At 35.8% G+C, this 23,010-nt stretch overlaps 1 protein-coding gene across 1 annotated transcript; it reads right to left on the bottom strand.

The window, feature by feature from the left end:
* Positions 1-8,700: 8,700 nt before the first annotated feature.
* LOC145943444 (uncharacterized) lies at positions 8,701-10,360 on the bottom strand. Its single transcript, XM_083050948.1, has 3 exons — positions 9,282-10,360; positions 9,035-9,185; positions 8,701-8,733 (listed from the first exon to the last, which is right to left on the bottom strand). The coding sequence occupies exons 1-3, from the start codon at positions 10,358-10,360 to the stop codon at positions 8,701-8,703; spliced, it is 1,263 nt and encodes a 420-aa protein (XP_082907074.1).
* Between the last annotated feature and the right edge of the window lie 12,650 nt (positions 10,361-23,010).

The following is a 23,010-nucleotide window of genomic DNA, read 5'->3' as shown; positions in this document are numbered from 1 at the left end:
TTGGCATATGGATTGTATGTATGTGTCTCAACCTTGACGATACGATCATCAAAGACTGGCTCACCACCAATATTCAAAATGTCAATCATCTTTTCGTACGATGAATCCCAATGATTTTAAAAATTCGCGATTCAATGCGCTGAGTTTCTTTTTAGTGTAACGAGATCTCTGATTAGTGTCACTTGATACCGCAGTCGTCGCAGTCACTGCCGCAGCTGCTCTCGCAAAAATATTGTCCCTCGTAAAATTATTGTCTCTCACGTGCTCCGTATAATTTAGCACGAGCATCACACGCTAATTTTGTCGACGCCGTACGTGCAATCTTACAGTAACTTCCTCTCCTCGAAAATCCAGCAATCGTCCTTCTTGATCAACAATGCGTATCGTTAGATCAGTAATGCTCCGTACGACGATCGGGAGATAAATGATCTGTGCAGGCGTTTCCGATATCTTATATCCTGGCGGCACGCTCGGTGAAAATTCATGTATCGTGTGTACGCGCTTGTCATTACTGTACGCACCAGTGGTGACGCTACATTCTATACGGATAATATTCACGCTAATAATATTTATAGGTAAATCCGAATCATGCCATTTGTGAGGTTGCAATATACGATTCGACGAGAATCCCAACAGCGATCCAATGCTGTCTGGTTTACTAAAATTTATTCTATAGATGCATTTGATTTCGCTCTTTAGAGTATTATGATTGGCGCGAAGCGCTATTGCATCTTCATTCTGCTCTTTATTGGAAGGATATTGTGAAATTGCACATCTCAGATACTCATCTATAGCTTGTATTTCGTATGATCCTTCGGGTATCGTAATTTCCTTGTCATCGTTATCAAAGTAAAATTTATTATTCTTAGAATTTACATTCGGTATGATAAGTTTCAAAATCTGTTAAACCGAGCTCATAATCACCATTCGATAAATCTATAGCTGGAAAGTAGCTTACAGCGAGAACGCTACTTTTGCCAGTCAACGTTAGTGTTAGCGACATGTTGTCAAACTGAATCGTGATGATGGATTGACAGGCTTTATATCAGTCGTTTGAAGAAATCGTAAACACAATTGTCCACAATTATTCTGATTATAATTTTGATAGGATGTGTGATTATATTCTATTTTCGCAACATTTAAATATTGCACCAATTCTTTGGGTGGTTGAAGATTGCCAAAACTATCGAAATATATTGCTCGATTTCCTCTCTTTACATATGCTACCCAATGGGTACCGGAACCATCAACTTCATCCAAATTTACAATACCGCTTTCATTTTGTCGTATACCGCTTATCGGTAAATTATTGCGCATGAAAACACCTCTAAAGAATGGTATACGCATACGTCTTGCCAGTTGTTGCAATTGTACATTAGTTGTTACACCCACAGGCATTTTTAGCGTTTTTTTTTACGTTTTTTTTTTCTTAGTTGAGAATCCCTGTCCACGCTTGTATGGAGCGAGATAAACTCCACGACCTTCCATAGCGCGATTATGACGTTGCATTTCTTCAAGCTGACGTTGCGCAGCCTTGCTATAATTCACAGCCTTTGCGACTCCCGCTGCTCCACCGGCCAACGAACCGAGAACTCCCAACAATGTTAAAATTGGCAAGATACCACCACGCTTCGCCACAGGTAGTATTCGTTTCTTCTTCTTTTTCAAAGATTTTTTCGTCTTCATCCCCATACCGAATTTTGTCTTTGCTTTCATAGCTGCCCAAACAGTCGTAACGGCTGCTCTTTCACCAAGAGTCGAATCTCTCGCAGTAATACGTTTTCGCGCTTTCGCAGCGAGAATATTGTCAGCAACGTGTCGTTCTCTGAGGGCGTTGCTTTGAGAATATGCAATGTCGTGCTCGCGACATGCGGCATCCAATGGATTAATACCTCGATCACCTCTAGCCAATCGCTTTTCCAAATGAGTCCCCGGACCGCAAAACTGATAGCCGGGGATATGGAATTCGATCGGAAGTGCGTTTATCGCGCGATTAAAGAGACCACTACCTATTTTCGTTGACATTCGCTGCAATCCTTTATCATCGGCGCTGGACCGTCGATGTGCGTTTGCTGCCACGGTCGATTGTAATGTTTGAAACAGCGGCGACAGGTCTGAATCTCTGGATCCGCCTTTATGTGTTCCGGAAGCTTGTCCCACACTTAGTGGATGTGATTTTCGTATCGCAATAAAAATGCTTTTGGCACAAATTGCAGCTGTTCGGCGCTTAAACCGTGAATATCGGAAGCACTTGTTAGCAGAACAAACATTTTATCGATACTGAGCGATTCATGGTTCCGCGCAGCTATAAATAGGCTCTCCATGACTCATTCATTCATTCGAGAGAAAACATGCGGTTCGTTCAGCAATCGACGATAATCAAAGTTACAAATTTCGACGATAAAACACGGTTAATGTTGGATAAAGAAATACGCAGACATGGAAACATGCTATCAAATACTATACGCGGTATCATCTGCGGCCCCTCGAATTGCGGTAAAACTAACACGTTGATTAGTTTGATAGAAAGCCCGTATGGTGTTCGCTTCGAGAACATGTACGTTTACTCGAAATCGGTTCAACAACCGAATCAATATTTGGAAAATTTGCTATCACCGATAGAAGAAATTGGTTATTTTACATTCTCTAATAATAGCGATGTCATTCCACCGAGTGAGGCGCTTCCGAATTCCATTTTTATCTTTGATGATGTGGCATGCGACAAGCAAGATATGATAAGAGAGTACTTTGCAATGGGACGACACTCGAGCGTCGATTGTTTCTATCTTTGTCAAACGTATGCCAAGATACCCAAGCATCTTATACGTGACAATGCAAATTTATTAATTTTATTTAAACAAGATGGAACAAACTTGAAACATGTCTACAACGATCACGTAAATACAGATATGTCTTACGATAATTTTCGCGCTTTTTGCCAGAAATGTTGGCAACATAAATATGGATTCGCGGCGATTGACAAAGACAGTCCGCTGACTAATGGACGATATAGAAAAGGATTTAATGAATTTGCAATACCGCAAAGCAATTAGTCGCTTTCGACACATTGATCGAGCAACGTCTAAATTGCAACATGATGAATAACGATCGTGAAAAGATTGTGAGAGAGATTGCGAAAACGAGCGATTCAGTCCGTAAAAAATATCGTTTCTTGAAAACTGGTAAAATGGAGGAGGACGATGCATTGGAGAGGCATTTTAAACCAATCTCTGAACCTCTGAAACAGCTTGTTGAAAATACAGTCGGTGTTGAGTCTGGTGAAGAAAATATTGAATCATCGAGTATGCTCGGAGAGAAAAATGAGTTTAAAACAAAGCGATCAAATATATCATTGAGCGGTATAACTTCTACTCCAAAGCGAATCAAAAGCAGGCGAATGCAACAATTATTGGATGTAACTACTTCTACTCCGATACAAGATGTACAACCAAGGCAATTAATGCATGATAAGACATCTATCGAGGAAATTTTCGAGACTTCACCTGAATCGCTTGTGACATCAATTCAACATTCATTACAAACATCTGAGGGTCAAAATTCATTGCGAAATCACCTGGGTCCACTTGCTCAAAAATATGTGGCAGTTATATTGAGTCAAGATAAAAATTCCAAGATGGATTACGTATACGGTGTTAAATTTATCGACAAAGGAATGATGCTCGGTAATAAAAATTTCGATGTGGATAAAAATGATAATATAATTATCGATGGATCAAAATACGTTGGAACAGCAGGTCTTTACGAGCTGGTTTTCAAGAGAATTCCCCACGATGAAATATATACTGCAAATGACTTGCAAAACTACAAAAGTATATTAATAAGAACAAATGCGCACAGACGAAATGGTAATGTGAATCAACCTGTATTAGGTAACAAGGGATACAAATATAAATATATAATCGCACCATTATTCTCTGATAAAAAATCTGGAAAAGGTATACCGCGTGCTATGACCTTAAACAATAATAAGATTGATTACGTGCATTGGAATTATCCCAACGAGTTGGTAGATCGTCTGCGATTGCTCGAAGCTTCACGTCAAGCTGGCAACAACGCCCACGACAATGAAATATTGTCGATTATCGAGGAACTTTACGAAGCTGGCATTATTAAATAAGTATTATAAAATTAGTTATACATCCACGAGTCAGTCTGTCAATATTAGTGGTATCGAAATGTCGATTAATAAATTTGGATTATCACTTGGAACGTCGAATAATAATTCATATTATCAATGGAATGGATTACTAAGAAATTACGTGCGCGATAACACTCTGTGTCTAACAGCCTCCGGCTATGACGCAAGGTCGCGCAAGATACGATGTGTAGCGCAACCGGAAGATGATAATGATGCAGCCAACAAACGATATGTCGAAGCGAATGTTAAGCTTTTGAGAGATCAACAGAAAGAAATTGAGAAAAAAATAATAAGGCTTGAAGGGAATATGCAGGCGCTATTATTAACGCTAGATAAAATGGTTGTAACGCAGACTACATCAAAAGATACATAAAGAACTGTACGTGAAAATTATATCACATTATTACAAATATGCCTCGATCAAACACCTCTGAAAAGCAGCTACTCGTGGAGGAATTGCACGCTCCAGCGAGAAGAAATTTTCCGCGTAGACGCGTCATAGTACGTGGATACGACGACCTGTGGCAAGCTGACGTGGTCGAGATGCGTCCTTATGCAAGAGTCAACAAAGGATACAATTACATACTCACCGTCATCGATGTGTTGAGGAAGTATGCATGGGCCGTGTCGCTCAAGAATAAGAGCGGACGCGAAACAGCTGACGCTATCGCCGAGATAATTCGAGATAGCAAGAGATGTCCGAGAAACATACAAACCGATAGAGGAAAAGAATTTTACAATGCAAATGTGCAGAAACTCGTAAAAAAACACAACATCAATCATTACTCGACGTATTCTGTTATGAAAGCCTCAGTGGTGGAACGATTTAATCGTACTTTAAAGAACAATATGTGGAAAATGTTTACACTTAATGGCAATTACAAGTGGATCGACGCGCTGTCCCGACTCGTTGCAGAGTACAATGCGCGAAAACATCGCACTATCGGCATGAAACCTATCGATGTTACTCCGGAGATTGCCGAAAAACTTTTAAATACGATATACAGTAACGTAAAAATTGCTGCACCGGCAAGATTCAAAGTAGGCGATCGGGTGCGCGTGAGCAAATACAAAACTATTTTTGAAAAAGGTTTTACACCAAATTGGACTACCGAAATATTTAAAATTGCCAAAGTACAGAAAACTAATCCCGCGACATATATACTTGAAGATTCGCGCGGAAATTCTGTCGCCGGAGGATTCTACGAGTACGAGTTACATCATGTTGCAAATCCCGACGTCTATCTCGTGGAAAAGGTTTTGCGGAAGAAAGGTGATGACGTTTATGTGAAATGGTTAGGACTGAATAAATCGCACAATTCTTGGATACATAAAAATAATGTATTATAAACATTTATTTAAAATATCTGTATACTGTTTATTTTACAATATATTAGGTGTACAACTTTGCTTCCGCCGTTTTCCTATAGATAGCTTTAGCGGTAAGTAGTGGTCGAAATAAATAGATCATAGACGTCATGCAATAAACTTGGGCATCTGTCAACATAACCCCATAGAAACATTAGTCGATTTGTGTCTGCATCATAAAGTTATTCTCGATTGAAAATGTCAGTTTACGAGCCAAATTCTCGTCATTTGCGGGAGGTTTTAATTTTCTGCTTCAATATGAAGAAATCTGCGGCTGAGGCTCATCGAATGTTCTCAAATACTTATGGTGAGGCCGCTATTAGTGAAAGAACGTGTCGTGAGTGGTTTCAACGCTTCAAGAACGGTGATTTTCACGTCGAAGACCGGCATAGCGGTGGAAGAGAGAAGGTTTTCGAAGATGCAGAATTGGAGGCATTACTTAATGAAGACTCGAGTCAAAGTCAAGAAGAATTGGCACGATCATTGGGAGTGACTCAACAAGCAATTTCAAAACGCCTCAAAGACATGGGAATGATTCAGAAGCAAGGAAATTGGGTGCCGTACGAGTTGAAACCGAGAGATGTTGAACGGCGTTTGTTTGCTTGTGAACAGTTGCTTGAAAGACGGAAGGGATTTCTGCATCGCATTGTGACTGGGGACGAAAAATGGGTTCATTACGATAACCCCAAGCGCAGAAAATCATGGGGATATCCCGGCCATGCTTCCACGTCGACGGCCAAACCGAATAACCTCCCGCAAATGACGAGAATTTGGCTCGTAAACTGACATTTTCAATCGAGAATAACTTTATGATGCAGACACAAATCGACTAATGTTTCTATGGGGTTATGTTGACAGATGCCCAAGTTTATTGCATGACGTCTATGATCTATTTATTTCGACCACTACTTACCGCTAAAGCTATCTATAGGAAAACGGCGGAAGCAAAGTTGTACACCTAATATTAAAATATTTATCTAATAATTTTATAAATAATACAATTTGATATTTTACATGATATACGTATAATATACATATAATATAGTTTTTACATATTTTTTACAAAATATACATATTTTACAATAAATATTTATTTATTATTTACAATGGTATTTTATAATGTCCCCATGGTAATGTATCAGTGGTTTCAGGTATGATATACCGCTTGTCATCGTGAGGACTTAGAGCAATTTTCGTCTCGCGAATGGTGTATACTTCATGCAATCTCGATCTTATACATGACTGACTGCGAGTCATTTCAATCTCTTCATTCAAACACTTCGTGTAATCATCAAACGTTATCGTTCTCGCGACAACGTTATTCTTAACACCTTTTACTTTTTTGGTATCTTTCTTGCCATCCACTCGTAATGCATACATTTTTGCTCTAAGCCCTACAAATTCGGTCATAATCACACCATTATTTTCATCTTTCATTAGACCAGGTACCTTTTTATTCACAAGCGGTATACCATACACATTGTCAGCAGTGTAATCGCTCGTATCAAATTTGTTGAGGTTGCGTTTTATATTCTCGTACACATCTTCGCATTCGATGTGGTATATTAGGCTGTCTGTGTCGGTGTACATTACCCGGCATCTGTCACGATACAGCGGTGACATGTTCTCATGATGAAATTCATATAAATATGTTTTGGAGATGTCGAGTATGCACATGCCAACATAGATTGGTTTATAAAATTTTACCTCGAGTTTGCGTAATTCGACAGCGATTAGATTTTCAGAAAAGATACTTCTACTGTGAAAATTTGGTTTTGCAATCATTGCCTCTGCACCGTATCTTCCTTCCCAATGTGTAATAAGTTTTACATCAACCCGATTACGCACATTTTCCATCGTCTTGCCAAATACTGCATTATTCATTAATTTATATAAATTTTTTTCAAAATCATTTCTCGCTTGTGTTCTAAATTTTGTGTTGAGTTCAATATAACTTTGAAGCCATGGAGATTGAGTAAATTGTAATATACGATGTATTTTTGTAATGCGAAGGCCATGTCGCGTACATTGCTGCAGGTTGCGGTAATGTATCACGTAACGCTTTTTATCGTATAGCGTTGCGAGAAGCTTATCATGCCGCTTGCCGGGCGGCTTGTCACGTGTCGAACAAAACGGTAGGTCAGTGTGCGTATCGTGAAGATGTCGCGGATATTCTAAATCTACCTCGAGGATGTAGCCTATAGGTGAATCGAGCGCGATAGATGATGTGTCGAAATTTGATACATCGTCGACCCATCGAAAATCGGCATAAGGCAACGGTTGACACATTGCCCATCCGTACAAATTATTTACGTCAAAGTACATAAGATACGATGATGGCTTCGATGGATCGTACGATTGCATGTATTTGTTATTAGCATGGGCATATCTGCCCGAACATTGACTTAGACCGCCGCGTATACCCCGTTCGATAAACATGACCATATCAATATCTGTTAATAATTCAAATGTTATATTTGTATGTTTTAACATGGCATCCCATGTATATCCTGGAAGGGTATAGTAATATGCGGGGTCGAGTCCATAACTATTGATACAGCTTTCGCGGAAATTTTCAAAAATGTCTGCTAATAACAAGACATCAATTTTCAAATATAGATCACTATATTCACCTAGCGTTCCAAGGGAGAATCGCTTCCAGACGTTCTCGGCGTGCGCGTAATCGCTCTCGGATACTGTGTCACCGGTCAAGGAACTATAAAATGATTCACGTGGTGGTAAACGCGCATCTTGTAATTTATCATCAGAGTCTATATATTCATACGGAAAGATGTCCTTCCGTGTTAATAAATTGAAATTTTCACTTGGTAAATTTTGAAACTGTGATTGTAAAATTTTAAGTTTGTCTTTATCCAAAAAAGATGCCAATTTGTCAAGACTTGTAGCGAGAAATTTATACGAATCGATAAAACGTAATTTTACACATGTTTTCCAATCATTGTCCTCGGTACTATTGATAGTCTTTGTAAATGAAATGTATTTTTCCTTTGTTATCGGAAGTAATTCGATGCTCCCTTCAAACGCTGTAGCTATATCTCCGATAATGAAATGCGCGTCGTAACCTGATAAATTGTGAAAGACTATAGGAATGACGTAAGAATCTTTATAATTTAGATTGCAGTTTGAGTACGCTGGACCTCTATATCGCCCCGTCAGATGGCAATGATCACGTACACGTATATCATCTTGCGCAAACGGTTTTTCGCAAATATGACAATATGTTGAGCTGTGAAATTTTGACCACTCGTCAGATGTTAAATTCACCATGGGGACGTTTGTTGTTAAAATAGTCTTTACACTTAAAGCTAAATTTTTAAGTTGTTCGACAAACCATAAAATGCAATCGACGCTACGGCGAGAATGATATGCAGATAATGAATTGTCGTATGAACATTGTACATAATATGCGATGCTAAAAACTTGATGATGCTGATAGCTTTTCTCTTCTCCCGTCTTTGTCAAAATACATTCCAAGTCGGCATATACCACAAATGGAAGTCGCTCCTTTCTGTTGTTGTTGTTAAACGATAGCCACTTGTCCTTATCGCTTGGTAAGCGGATAGCGCAATCGTTTATCTTTCCACAGTCTACCATATGCGCCTGCAACTTATCCCCTGTTCCAAAATAATGCAAGCATCTGTAACATTACAAAATTGTAATATTTTAAAAATTATATAAAGTATTTTATATAGTTTTATTTTATGATTATTTTAAATTTTATTATAATACATACCGATCACAGATGTATCTTCTACATTTCTTCTTGCTCAGTTGCGAGCTGACAAGCCGGGAGAGATTCTTAATACAAACAAAATGATCAACGTCGTTGTTATCTTGTATGTACAGCAAGTTAACATGTTTGTCTCTCTTCTTCTCAGAAAGACGTAGCGGGATGATACCGTTCTCGTTACTGTATACGTTGATTGAAATGTTGTTTCCATGTTCAAATTTTTTTATTTGATTTATAGTCACTGGAAACTCAATGTCTTGGAGATTGAGCACCGTTGTGTAATGCGGATACGAAGATTCGCGTTCCACATGTCTTTCGGCAGGGTACAGAGCTGCAACAACTGCCCATGCAAAACATGCATTGTCCTTTGTTTGCACATTTACAACCGCTCTCTTCATCATTATTTCTCGCGGTAATTTAATGTGACATCCCGCGCGCATTGGATTATACTTGTTTATATTTACAATTAAATTGATTATTCGCGACAATGCCCAACCACTATCGCGTTCCTGAAATTCTTCGAGAGATGCTAGCGTGGGCTCCATAACGCAACGCTCGTACCATTCGCGCAAATCAGACGTGCGAAAGATTTCACAGTTTTTCGTATTTATACTTTTATTGACGCGTTTATCACCCGACACAAACTCACCATGAAACATTGTGTTCACTTTCACACTAGTGTGTTTTTGCACCACTTTTTGCACGTGTTCGATCACAATGTCTTTGGTCTCCTCTAGAAATTGACGAGGTTCGATGTGATTGCTGTTTATCACCGCACCAGTCAAGATGCGGCTCTCAAACGCAGTATCAATCTCTCGCCATATGAATCCGACGTCTCGCGAACTGTTTCCGGCACCTGCGTGTACAAAACGTCTGCGTACCGAATTCTTCAACCCTTCGAGACGCGCGATTTGGGAGACAAGCGATTGTCGAACTCCGATCGGTAATCGTGGACGTTTTATTCGACTTTGTTCTTCCAGTGATTCGATGTATTCGTCACATTGTTGCTCCCACACAATGAATTCTTCCACCGAATTCACCCTTGTGGATTGCTCCAACAATCTTGCTTCCAATTGTGACATATTTCTTTACTTGAGATGCACTTCTTGAACCTCTGACAAAGATACTGACATAGTATACCTCTTTACCATCCTTTTTATTTGATCATAGAGATCATTGGCACTCGAGTATGTTGCACTTTGTGATTTTGTTACGTACGAATGATGCATCAACCTTGAAATTGATACGTTTTTTTGCACATTTCGCGAGATTCATTTCAAGATGAGCGCAGCCGTACATTGGCGCTCGAAAATTTTAATTATGTTGCATTTTCTTGTGATTTTGTTACATACGTTTTGAACACCTGGGGATGATATCATAGCAGCTGTACATTGGCGCTTGAAATTGAAGATTTTGTCACATACGGATGATGTTATAGCAGCCGTTCATTGATCTTGAAATTTTGGATATGTTGCATTTTCTTGTGATTTGTTACGTACGTTTTGAACATCTGGGGATGATAACATAGCAGCCGTACATTGGCGCTTGAAATTTAAGATTTTGCATTTTGCACACCTGAGGATGATATCATAGCAGCCATATATTGGCGCTTGAAATTGGTACATTTTGCTAATCCGATAATTGTCACGTATGACTGTGATTCATCCGCGCTTGAAATTTTGAATATATTGCATTTTGCACACCTGAAGATGATACCATAGCAGTCATGCATCAGCGCTTTGATTGGTTGAAAATAATATCACATCAGCATTTTACATCAATATAAAGTTGAAATATTAAAAATAATTTAATATCACGTTGATCACTCAATTGAAAAGGTTCTTTTAAGAATGTACTCCGCTGGCGCCGAAGGCTGCAGCAGCATGAATTATTATGTTCCAAGAGTACAAGAGATCTCAAAGAAAAAATGTGGCAAGTAAGTTTTGATACTTTTGTTAAATAAAGATTTTTAAATAAAGATTTTTAAATTATGATTTTAAATATACTTTTATAGCGCTTCATCTCATTGTGCTGCTCGTATACTTGGAAGAAGATATGCCTTAACTCCGACATCATATAAATATTTGGAAATTGGAATCAGTGTTGGAATTATATCATATGTGGAATTGGCTCTCGGTGATAATCGAGGCAATCAAATAATATTGCCCATTGAAACGTGGAAATCACTAATGCAGAAACGAGAGGACATTGAGCAACTAACTGAGACTCCCCTATGGATTTGTAACCTGACATTTAAAGTGGTTAACACGTCTACTTCAAAAATTATAAAAATTACATCATCTGATAATACTTTGTACATGAAGCCAACAACTTTATTACATTTATTCGATTTCGATAAATGTATTGATCATATGTATTCCTGGTTGTGTCAAAATATGTATATTGTTACTGAAAAGTTTAAACAATTTGTAAATGTTTTACAACGAGATAATATCAGCGATGTGAGCAATGCCACAAAGACTATATACAATAATAATATGTTTAACAACGAATCACTTGTAAATTGCGAATTGATAACTTGTGCTATAAATGATATTTTGTATAATGTTTCTGACAAATAAATTATTTTACTGTTAATCTGTGTTTAATTATTTCTTTCTCTTGTTCTATAAGTCTAATGCATTGTCAGCTTTTTTCACTCTGTGTTGAAAAAATAATGAGTTGGATGATGCATGATGTTAACATTCCAGCTAATTCTTATGTCATACATCTCCTACTCTTTTCAATGAGAGACTATTTAATCCTGAGGTGTCTGTTCATCTGTCAGAAACACTTTAAAAGTTGAATTGGAGCGTGAAAAGGTATTAAGATATAAAGTTGAGCCAGTAACTTCGGTAGTGAAGTTGTTAAAAAATCGTGAAATTGGTCAACGAAGCCCTAATGCAAAATCGTTGCATCAGTTTTTACGAGATCGTGAAAAGGAAACATTGAATGCCTGTTCTTGCAAGCATGAGTGTTTTATGACATATCCCCTATATTGTCCTCCAAAAAAGCGCAAGCTTCATCATGGCATTTTTTGGAAGATGTTCCATTGGGTGGACTAATATTTACGCGTCCAATAAATCTGACGTCAAAAGGCTGAGATTATCATGTAAGTTATAAATTAAATTAAATATAAATCAAATTATCTATTAATTATAAATTCTTAATAACATTTTCTGTTACTGGCGGGTCCTCGCCTAGCGCCGAATCCTGGCATGGATCTGCCACCTATCCACCGCTGCATCCATGCATGGATCTGCCGCCTCAGTCCGTCACCATCACCGCAGCGGGCTCGCAGCTTTTATATTTTATATCATATATTGTATATTCATATTTTATCTTTTTATATTTTTATATTTATATTATTTTTATATTATTTTAATTCATTTTTATATTGTATAACCTTTTATATTAATATTTTATATTTTATATTTATGTTTTATATTTTAAATTTATATATACACACACACACACGTAAAAATACACATATTTTACATTAAAAAAAAAAAAAAAAATACTATTAAATCTTGTGTAATTATTTTAGGATTAAACCCTCTCCTCGTGTTCCCTTTTAAATTATATATATTAAAAAATATTAATTATTAAAAGAAAAATTATTAAAATTAAAAATTAGAAATAAATATAAGTATGAAAATTCTCTCTCGTACGCCTCGCGTCATCATTTTTCTCTCGCGGATGCTGCGTCTCGCGTCATCTTGTCGCTGTGTTATCTCCTTCCCTCTCTTTACGCTCTCATGCAAAGTTCGCAGTGCGAACGCCCCACGTTACCTATCGTATGCACTTCATATCTCTTTCTCTCTCTTTGCATTCTTTCTCTTTTCTCGCGTACACCTCTCGCGCTCTCCTTCGCTGCATCAGCTCTCGCGCTCTCCTTCGCGTTCCTCTCTCCGTGCGGACCCCTCACCCAAAAAGCTTCATGCGGTCTTTCGCGGACGCCTCTCCCTCCCCGCGGATCCCTCGCGGACCCGGCTCCAAATCGCAGACGCTTCCCCCTCCCCGCGGACCCCTCGCGGACCCGGATCCAAATCGCAGACGCTTCCCCTCCCCGCGGACCCCTCGCGGACCCGGCTCCAAATCGCAGACGCTTCCCCCTCCCCGCGGTCCCCTCGCGGACTCGGTTCCAAATCGTAGACGCTTCCCCCTCCCCGCGGACCCCTCGCGGACTCGGTTTCAAAATCGCGGACGCCTCCCGCATGACGTCATTCCCCCTCCCCGCGTGACGTCATTCCCCCGCGCCCTGGGTTCCCCTCGCCCCTCACCCCCCTCATTGTCCAAGGGTTAGAACCCGCCTAGTATATCTACTCCCAGGAACCGGACCAGCTCTCGGGAAAGTTGCAGAATGAAACGTTTGTAAAAATTATTGCGAGTTAGCGTAAAGGACGCTATCGCCCCTAATACGGTTTGGTAGGCCGTGCGGCAACAATAAGTGACGCGACGCCGTCCACGCACCCCTTTCGCACAGGATTGAGCCCTATCGACTCAAGGCGATAGATCCTTCACTCTCGTAACGACCATTCTTGTGATAGCGCGCCCACTCAGGAGTTTGTCAAGTACCGAGATCCTGTTAGCGAGAAAGTTGACGACCTGTCGGCCTACAGTGGAGAAACAGAGATCCTGTTTGGAGATTTATTATCGATGAGGTTATCCGTGCCATAAGTCAATGAATTACGTTCTTTAGTGTCCGAGCCTTAATCGTTCTAGCGCCGAATCTTTAGCGAATTTGTGGTGCTTGCGTGGGCTCTGCCCGTTTTTTTAGCGACTTAGCGTTTGTGAGCGACTGGCGTTAAGCGGCGAAAGCTTTCGACACCGTCAGTCCGTGAATTCGACCACGCGCAGTATTAGCGCCCTCACCGGGATTTGGTCGGATATTGCGCATCGCGACTTTGCATTGTCGCGCACTTGTGTAATTGCGTCTTCGTTGAAAAAATTTGTCGTCGTTGTAACCGGCCGTAGCCGGCGTGTGAATCTTATTTGCGATGGTCAATTGTCGTTAGTCGTGAGCATGAATGAGTGAGTCAGTTTCGCGGGAATCATTTGTTGGAAAGAGCGCGCGTTACTTGTCACCGGCGAGAGAGAACGCGAACGCAGAAGCGAGAGAGAGAGAGAGAGAGAGAGAGAGAGAGAGAGAGAGAGAGAGAGAGAGAGAAAGCGTTGTCCGCCCGTCGGATATCGATTTCGCCGCCTTAGATCGCGCGTGCAACTTCTCCGACGCATTATATTTGATATAATATCCTTTTCGTAATAATTTTGCTCCGTGAAAAGTGTATTTCATAGCCGAGAAAACCTTTCTCGTTTTTGCCTGCAACTCTCGCCCAGCGAAAAAGTATACTACACACTGAGAAAAAAGTTTTGTTACATTATGAGGAATTCTGGTAGATTCAACCAGTACATCTGTTCGAAAATGAACGAAACAGAATTCTTATAGAAATTACTAGACAATTCTGATAAAATTTTTTAGTTAGATTATCAAGAAATTCTGGTAGATAACAAGTCTCGGTAGTATAGGAGGGGATGCCACACACAAGCTACGATCATGTATGTACATGTGCGATTAACGTGAATATAACTAGAAGTTTTGTAGATCCAACAGGAAAATATTCAATCAGATCCTTATAGTAAATAAGTCTACCACACGGAGTAGTTATAAAATGTTGAATTTTGTCATGATAACCAAAAATTCTGTTTTGTTTAACTAAAATGCTCTACCAGGACGATTTTGTTAATAAAAACGAAACCTTTTTCTCAGTGTATATTTACATAAATATATTTACGAGTGGCGATATCGAACACATCCCGAGAACCTAATATTATTTGCGCTGTTGTTGTTTGCAATCTCGCGGCTATTTTTGTTCTATCATTAGTAATATATTATTCCAATTATTTTCTATTGATCAGTGTTATTACATTATTTTTTAAAAATTTTATTTGTAACTATCGATATCAATTCCACTATTACTTTCCTTTTCTTTATTGTTTACGATTCTTACTATTATTGATTCTATTGTTATTCTCATTTTCTTTATTTTATTTTTGTAATAAATCTTTATTATTATTTTGTTAATTTTATCTCGCATCTTTTATTTGGTCTCAGTGTCTTGTCATGTAAAATTATCGTTCTTGTTCTTGTCTTCGCTCGCATTTCAATATCTCTGATTAGAATAATTTCGCGGCAACTCCACCCTGCCCCTCTACCATTAGGAGAGCTAACCGGCCCGTAGCGAGACTTCGGCCAAGATTTGAAGTTTGGTTGTTGTTTCGCGAATTGACGCGTGAAAGATCGCGTCTGGCGCCCAATTTTGTTGTTCCGATTATCGCGTGAATTACGGCCTTTTTCCGCTGCGGTACGCGCGAAACGCCTTGTATTCTGGTTCCCTACGCGCGAATTCATATAACTCCTTTTTTGTTGACGGCCAATCCCCTTGCTCTGTTTATTTAATATGTAAATGTGCAAAAAAAGTTATAGGTATGCATTTAAAAAAACTATGTTGACCTTTATAACTCAAAAAGGTCACGAGTAAAAAAAAATTTTTTACATGCACTTTGTAGCTGACTCAAAGCCGTGCAAATTTCTCTTATTAAACTTTCTTGTAACTTTGATCAGTTGCGAGATATTTGCTCGGACACTTATAAACAAACACCCTGTATATATATATATATATATATATATATAATATATATATATATACCTATATATAGTTACTATACACGTTTTTAAAATATGTTTCTTATTTTTATAAGAATAAGCGAAACATTTCTGTGAAATCTGACGGTTACTTTTTCGTCGCATTATTTTTAGCGGCAGATAGTATCTCATGATAAGCGGAAGGGACCAAGCGAGTGCGCGCCTTTGTATGCGCCTTACATGCGCACTTCGAGTTGCGCGTGATCATACCGAAAAGGATCTTGTCGGTACAAGTCGATACGCACACGCAACGTTCGGCGAGATCCAGTTCGTAGAAGTTTTTTCTTGTGTCTTGTGGAATTTAGAAACATTGCTAAAAAATAGAGTCATAAAAGATAAAACTTTTGCTAAGCAACTTGAAGAGATCCAATTATATGAAATAGGAGATGGTAATAAAATATTATTTAGTATATAATTAAAAATAAAAAATTAACTTAATTATTATTTAATTCTGTTGAACAGAATGCAGAGATGCTGCATTGATTTCTTTAATACCGGTATTATGTCCTTCCAATGTGCGATTAAAGATACCAGGAGGAAACAAAATATGGCGACCCACTATAGCAGAATCAATAGATGCTTTTATTTGTCATATTAAAGTGAGAAATTTGTTTAATCGACAATTTGTTATCAGATTCTAATTAAATCAATTAATAAATTTCATCTTTGATTTAAGATAATATAAGTACTAATTATTAATATATTAATAATAAAAATTAATAATAATAATAAAAATTTTAATTTATAGGTTCCAGGGGAATTGGAAAGAGTAAAACGACAAAGACAAGAGAGAGCCATTAAACAGAAAAAAACTCTACAGCCATATATAATTGCAATAGGCTCACAACTAACTGCAATTGAAACATTTTATATCATCATTGATGATATAATGTATAAAATGGAAAATGTGTTGAAAGCTGTTGATATCCTGTACAAGATTTTTCAAGTTCTTAACATCAAATATCCATCTGCCTGTGAACAAGTTTGGCTTTTTATTCAAAAATATATTTATGGGCGAACAACAGAATGGGATAAGTATGACAAATCTGTCATGAATTTAACTGATCTTTTGAACAGAATTTAAAGACAAAATATAAAATATGATATTAATTTAGATTAAGAATTTGATTTATCATTTATTACAATAGAAAATAAGAAATTTTCGTTAATATAAAATTTTAATATTTATGCATTCATTAATTGATTTAATAATTAATTATGTTAACTGTTCAATTTGTAATTTAGTTTATCACAATTTTAAGATAATTGTCATTGTATGAAATTCTATATATTTTATGACGTTATATTACGTATAGTGGTTCGACTGTTTCTAAAAATATATATAGTTTTAAATATCGTTATAAAAGTTTAAAAATAATATTGATATGCATATGTGTGTGAATTGCTCTCACGCTATTTAAAATCTTATTTTCTATTTTAATAAGTTTTTCTTTAGACGTAAAAATAAATCTTGCAATTGTAATTGTATCATTCATGATGTTCCGTTGCCATTTATGTGATAGAGAATTTAAACATATTGATCTGTTTATTCGTCATTTTTCTGTAATTCACAGATTTGAAACATGCAATCGTTACACATGTATGCAAAATGACTGTTACCGCATTTTTCAAAATATAAATGTTTTTAAAAATCATTTGATTATTGAGCATTTGGAAGATAATCAAAGATCTTTGAATGGATTAAGAATTTCTGCTGTTGATATATTAGCCCCAAGTGATAATAGTAATAGTGATTTTGATCTTACTTCCGACTCATTTGTAAGTGAAAAAGAATTTATTTTTGAATTTGACAATTTTGAACATAATCTTATTGACTTAAAAAAACAATTACATGAAGTTGCAAAGTTTGTATCTAGTTTTTATAATGAATTGTCAATGAATAGAACGCATGTGCAAACGATTGTTGATTCTACACGTGTATTAGTCAACAAAATAATATTTTCATATCTAAAGCCAAATGTTCTAAATTTTGCCAAAAATGTCGATGCAATCCAGTATAATATTGAGCAAGTCTTTAACTTATTTGAAAATCCATTCGATTCACTTGATTCAGAATTCAAACGGTTTAAATATTTTGAACAACAAGGTACTTTAATAAAACCAGAATCGTACGTAATTGGACAACAAACTATTGGAAAAAAATTGAATTAAATTATGTAATTGTACCCACTAATGTGACCGGTCAATATGTACCTATAAAATCAGTTATACAAAAATTATTTGCTCTACCTGATTTCTTACAACAAATTTTAAGTTATATGCAAAGTTTATCATTGGAATCGAATGGAATTCAAATATAATTCAAGCTGAATTATTCAAAAAATTACAACAAAAATATCCAAACAGAATAATTATTCCTCTTATATTTTATTATGATGAATTTGAAGTGAATGACCCACTTGGCTCAAAAACTGGCACTCAAAAAATTGGTGCTGTATATTATTCTTTGCCATGTATACCTCCAAATGCTCAATCTCACCTTGTTAATATACAGGTTGCATTATTATTTAATAGTAATAATCGAAAAGAATTTGGAAATAGAAACATCTTTTTACCACTCATTAAAGAATTAAAATTTCTACATACGCATCCAGTTTACACGACGAATGACAATATTGATATTTATGTAAATTGTCTCTTATTTGTAGCAGATAATCTTGGCCGTCATGAAATAGGTGGTTTTGTTCAGTCTTTTTCAGCCAATAATCCATGTTCAGTGTGTAAAATATCTCGTAACGAATTACTGAGTGCAACTTATGAAAAACCTGAACTTTTACGTAATATAGAAAATTACAAACTTGATGTTGAAAAAAATGATGTTAGTACAACTGGAATACATGAAGAATGTGTATTTAACGAAATAGAAGACTTTCATATTTTGGAGAACAGTGCCCTTGATATCATGCATGATATTTATGAAGGAGTTTGCGAATACGATTTGTCTCAAATTCTATTACAATACATTGTAAATTTAAAGTTTTTTACACTTCAAGATCTAAATGATCGTATCGGAGCTTTTGACTTTGGCGTAAGTGAATTGAGCAATCGAATTCCTTTTTTGAAGAGAGAAAAATTAAATAATTATCGTTTGGGTTTTTCTGCATCTCAGGTAATACGTTTTATGAAATATTTTGGCCTTATTATTGGCGATCTTGTGCCTCCAGATGATTCTCATTGGGAACTGTATCTTACTCTTCGAGCGATAATTGATATTTTAAATGCTAGATCATTTTCATTGCAAGAAGTTGAATATTTGCAATGTTTGATAACGGAACATCATGAAATTTATGTTAGATTATTTGGAAACACTCTGAAACCAAAACATCATAATATGTTGCATTACACACGACTTATGCTTCGTGTAGGACCTTTAGTTAATCTTTGGTGTATGCGTTTCGAGGCAAAACACAAAGAATCTAAAATAGAATCACATATCATTACTAGTAGAAAAAATTTACCACTTACTCTTGCTTTAAAACATTTATTAAAACTGAATGATAGATTACTTAATGAAATTCCATTATCTGATGAAATGTTACTCGGGCCAAGTATTTCTGCAGATTCTATATATTTTCATCCTCATTTTAATTTATTTAAAGAATATTTGCCAGAAACTTACACAATTGTTTCATGGATTAAAATCCAAAGCATTTTATTTAAGCCACAATTTGTGTTAACCTTAAGTGTTAAAGATTTATTACCTGTTTTTAGGATGATACATTTTATTTGTTTAAATAATGTAAAAAAACCGTTATTTATTTTGCAAATTTTAGAAACAGTTAGTTTTTCAAGACATTTATATGCTTATCGCGTTTCATTTACAACAAAATGGAAAATTTTAAAATGTAATAATAAGTCAATTATTAATTATAGCGGTGTTACTTCTTTAGTAAAATCGGTTGATGCCGATTATTTTGTAATAATGCACGAATAAAATTCTACCAAAAATATGGTTGTTATTATTATATTTTTATTTAAGATAAGAAAAATATTTTAGTTGTGAGAACTAAATACAAGGAACCAAATTTTTTAGTTGGAACAATAAAATATTTGGTTGATCATATATTTACCAAATTATTTGGTACGATTTACCTAATTTTGGTTAGGTTAACAAAATTCTTTTTTCAGTGTAGGATGTCAAAATAAACCTTATCAAGTAGTTCTGTGTCCTTGTTTAAGTTAATGCTGTTTTTTTGATCCTTTATATGTATCATTTCTGATATAAGTCGTTTTTGGTAGTTATTTTCAAAGTCTAAAATTTTTATATTGTTCCAGTCAAATGTATGTTTTCTATTTGAGATATGTTCGGAAATTACAGAATGTCTTGATGAGTCTAATTTAATATTATTAATATGTTCTTTAAGTCTAGTACGTAACTGTCTCTTTGTCTGTCCCACGTATGATGCATTACAGTCATTGCAATTAATTTTATAAATAACGTTGGAATTGCAAGAATGATTGTTTTTGTCCTTCTGTACTTTGACAAATCTGTCTAGTTTATTCAAAACTCTGTATCCCACAGTCACTTCTGGTTTTTTTATCGCTGACGCAATTAGATCAGACATCTTGTTAATGTATGGAATAACAAAAAATGTGTTGTCGCTCTTTTCACTATTAGCTGGCTGTTCAGTTGAATCGTTATCTTTAATATTTAATTTGTTAAAAATTAGATTTTTGATCCTGCGATTGATTACATTAAATGTAACGGATAACCGTTGTCCAACAATATATTAATAATTAACTCTAAGTTCTTTTTATGAAAAGTGGCAATACATGAGTTTATTAAGGATATAGAGAGTAACTCGAAACGCAATAATCTTATAACTATCCGTAATGTCGCCGTTCCCCAATTTTTCCATTACTTACACAATAACAACCCCAGAGACTCAATAAAAGAAAAACTCATGACAATGCACAAATTAACAAAAGAATTTTGTCATCATAATCCCGACATCCTTTTTACACGAGCCGACAAAGGTAACGTTACAGTTGCAATTGACAAAACGGATTACATTAAAAAAGTGGAAGACCAGTTGAATGATGACAATACTTACTCGATTCTCAAAAAAAATATATATCTAAAAATAGAAAGATCTAAATAATACATTAAAAAATTGATTAAAAAAAGAATATATCACGAATAAAGAATATTATGCACTACATTCCAGTGACTCACTCTTACCGAAGGCTTACGGTCTTCCTAAAATACACAAAAATAATGTTCCTTTTCGAATCATAGTATCGTCGGTAAATACTGCTCTTCATTCCTTAGCATCCTACATTCATAAAATATTACTTAAGAGTCTTCCACGAGCTAATAGTCACGTGAACAACAGTTTTGATTTGTGCAAGACACTCTCTGGTAAAGTGTTGGATGGATCCGACGTTATAGTTTCATTAGATGTTGTTTCGCTTTTCACGAACATTCTTCTAGATCTTGCGATCAACAGCATAAACAACAAGTGGAATTTTATTGAAACTCACACAAAAATTTCAAAAAAAGACTTCATATCGACCATCAACTTCATTTTATCTTCCACCTTTTTCACGTTTAATGACAAAATATACAAACAAACTTATGGCACTCCTATGGGCTCCCCATTATCACCCATAGTTGCAGATTTGGTGATGCAAGATTTGGAGGAATCTGTTTTAAACAGTCTTGATACGAATTTAGTTTTTTACTACCGTTATGTAGATGATATAATATTAGCAACTCATTCGAAAAAAATTGATGACATTGTTAACAAATTTAATAGCTATCATGAAAGATTGAGATTGAATATGAGGTTGACCGTTGCATAAGCTTTTTAGATCTTAACTTAATAGTAATAGATAATACTCTGCATTTGAATTGGTTCCATAAAAAAAACTTTTTCTGGAAGATTTTTATCATACTTCTCAAATCATCCAACTTGTCATAAAACAAGAACCATATATAGTTTAGTTGATAGAGCAATACTATTGTCTCATCCTACTTTTCATAAAAAGAACTTAGAGTTAATTATTAATATATTGTTGGACAACGGTTATCCGTTACATTTAATGTAATCAATCGCAGGATCAAAAATCTAATTTTTAACAAATTAAATATTAAAGATAACGATTCAACTGAACAGCCAGCTAATAGTGAAAAGAGCGACAACACATTTTTTGTTATTCCATACATTAACAAAATGTCTGATCTAATTGCGTCAGCGATAAAAAAACCAGAAGTGACTGTGGGACAGACAAAGAGACAGTTACGTACTAGACTTAAAGAACATATTAATAATATTAAATTAGACTCATCAAGACATTCTGTAATTTCCGAACATATCTCAAATAGAAAACATACATTTGACTGGAACAATATAAAAATTTTAGACTTTGAAAATAACTACCAAAAACGACTTATATCAGAAATGATACATATAAAGGAGCAAAAAAACAGCATTAACTTAACAAGGACACAGAACTACTTGATAAGGTTTATTTTGACATCCTAGATGAATTAGCAAATTTATGATTGTTTAGCACTTTTGTATATACATTTTGACCTGATTAATTATATTCCCGCAGTCACGCTAGAGACACGCTGTAAATAAGAAACTAACGGCGGGACTATTTGACATATTGTAAGTTAATTTCTCATAATTTTTTCAACTTTCTATTTTTTTACATATTGTATTACATACAGTTACATTTTAATTAGAAATACCGGCTATTTGATTATTATGGAACTCGCATTTTAATTTGATCTCTACGGACAACTGCATTTAAATTAACATGAAATTTGGACAAATCTTTTCTTGCCTTCCAACGAAGAATGGGTTTACATCTTTCTCATTACCAACATACACGTTCCATAATTTTTCGTTTTTAATTATTAGATACTTTGCTCGCCTCGATCGCTACTTTTAATGTATTATTATCAATTTTTATCGAAATTATGCGTTTTTTAATTTAATTTGATCATTGTACTGAGGAAGACTAAGTAAGTCGAAACGTTTATATCATTGTTTA

Source organism: Prenolepis imparis, unplaced genomic scaffold (genome assembly GCF_030444845.1).
Source record: "Prenolepis imparis isolate NDT839.2.m4 unplaced genomic scaffold, iyPreImpa1.0 SCAF_12, whole genome shotgun sequence".
In the NCBI taxonomy this organism is placed as follows: Eukaryota; Metazoa; Arthropoda; class Insecta; order Hymenoptera; family Formicidae; genus Prenolepis; species Prenolepis imparis.
This window is presented reverse-complemented; position numbering and strand designations above follow the sequence as displayed.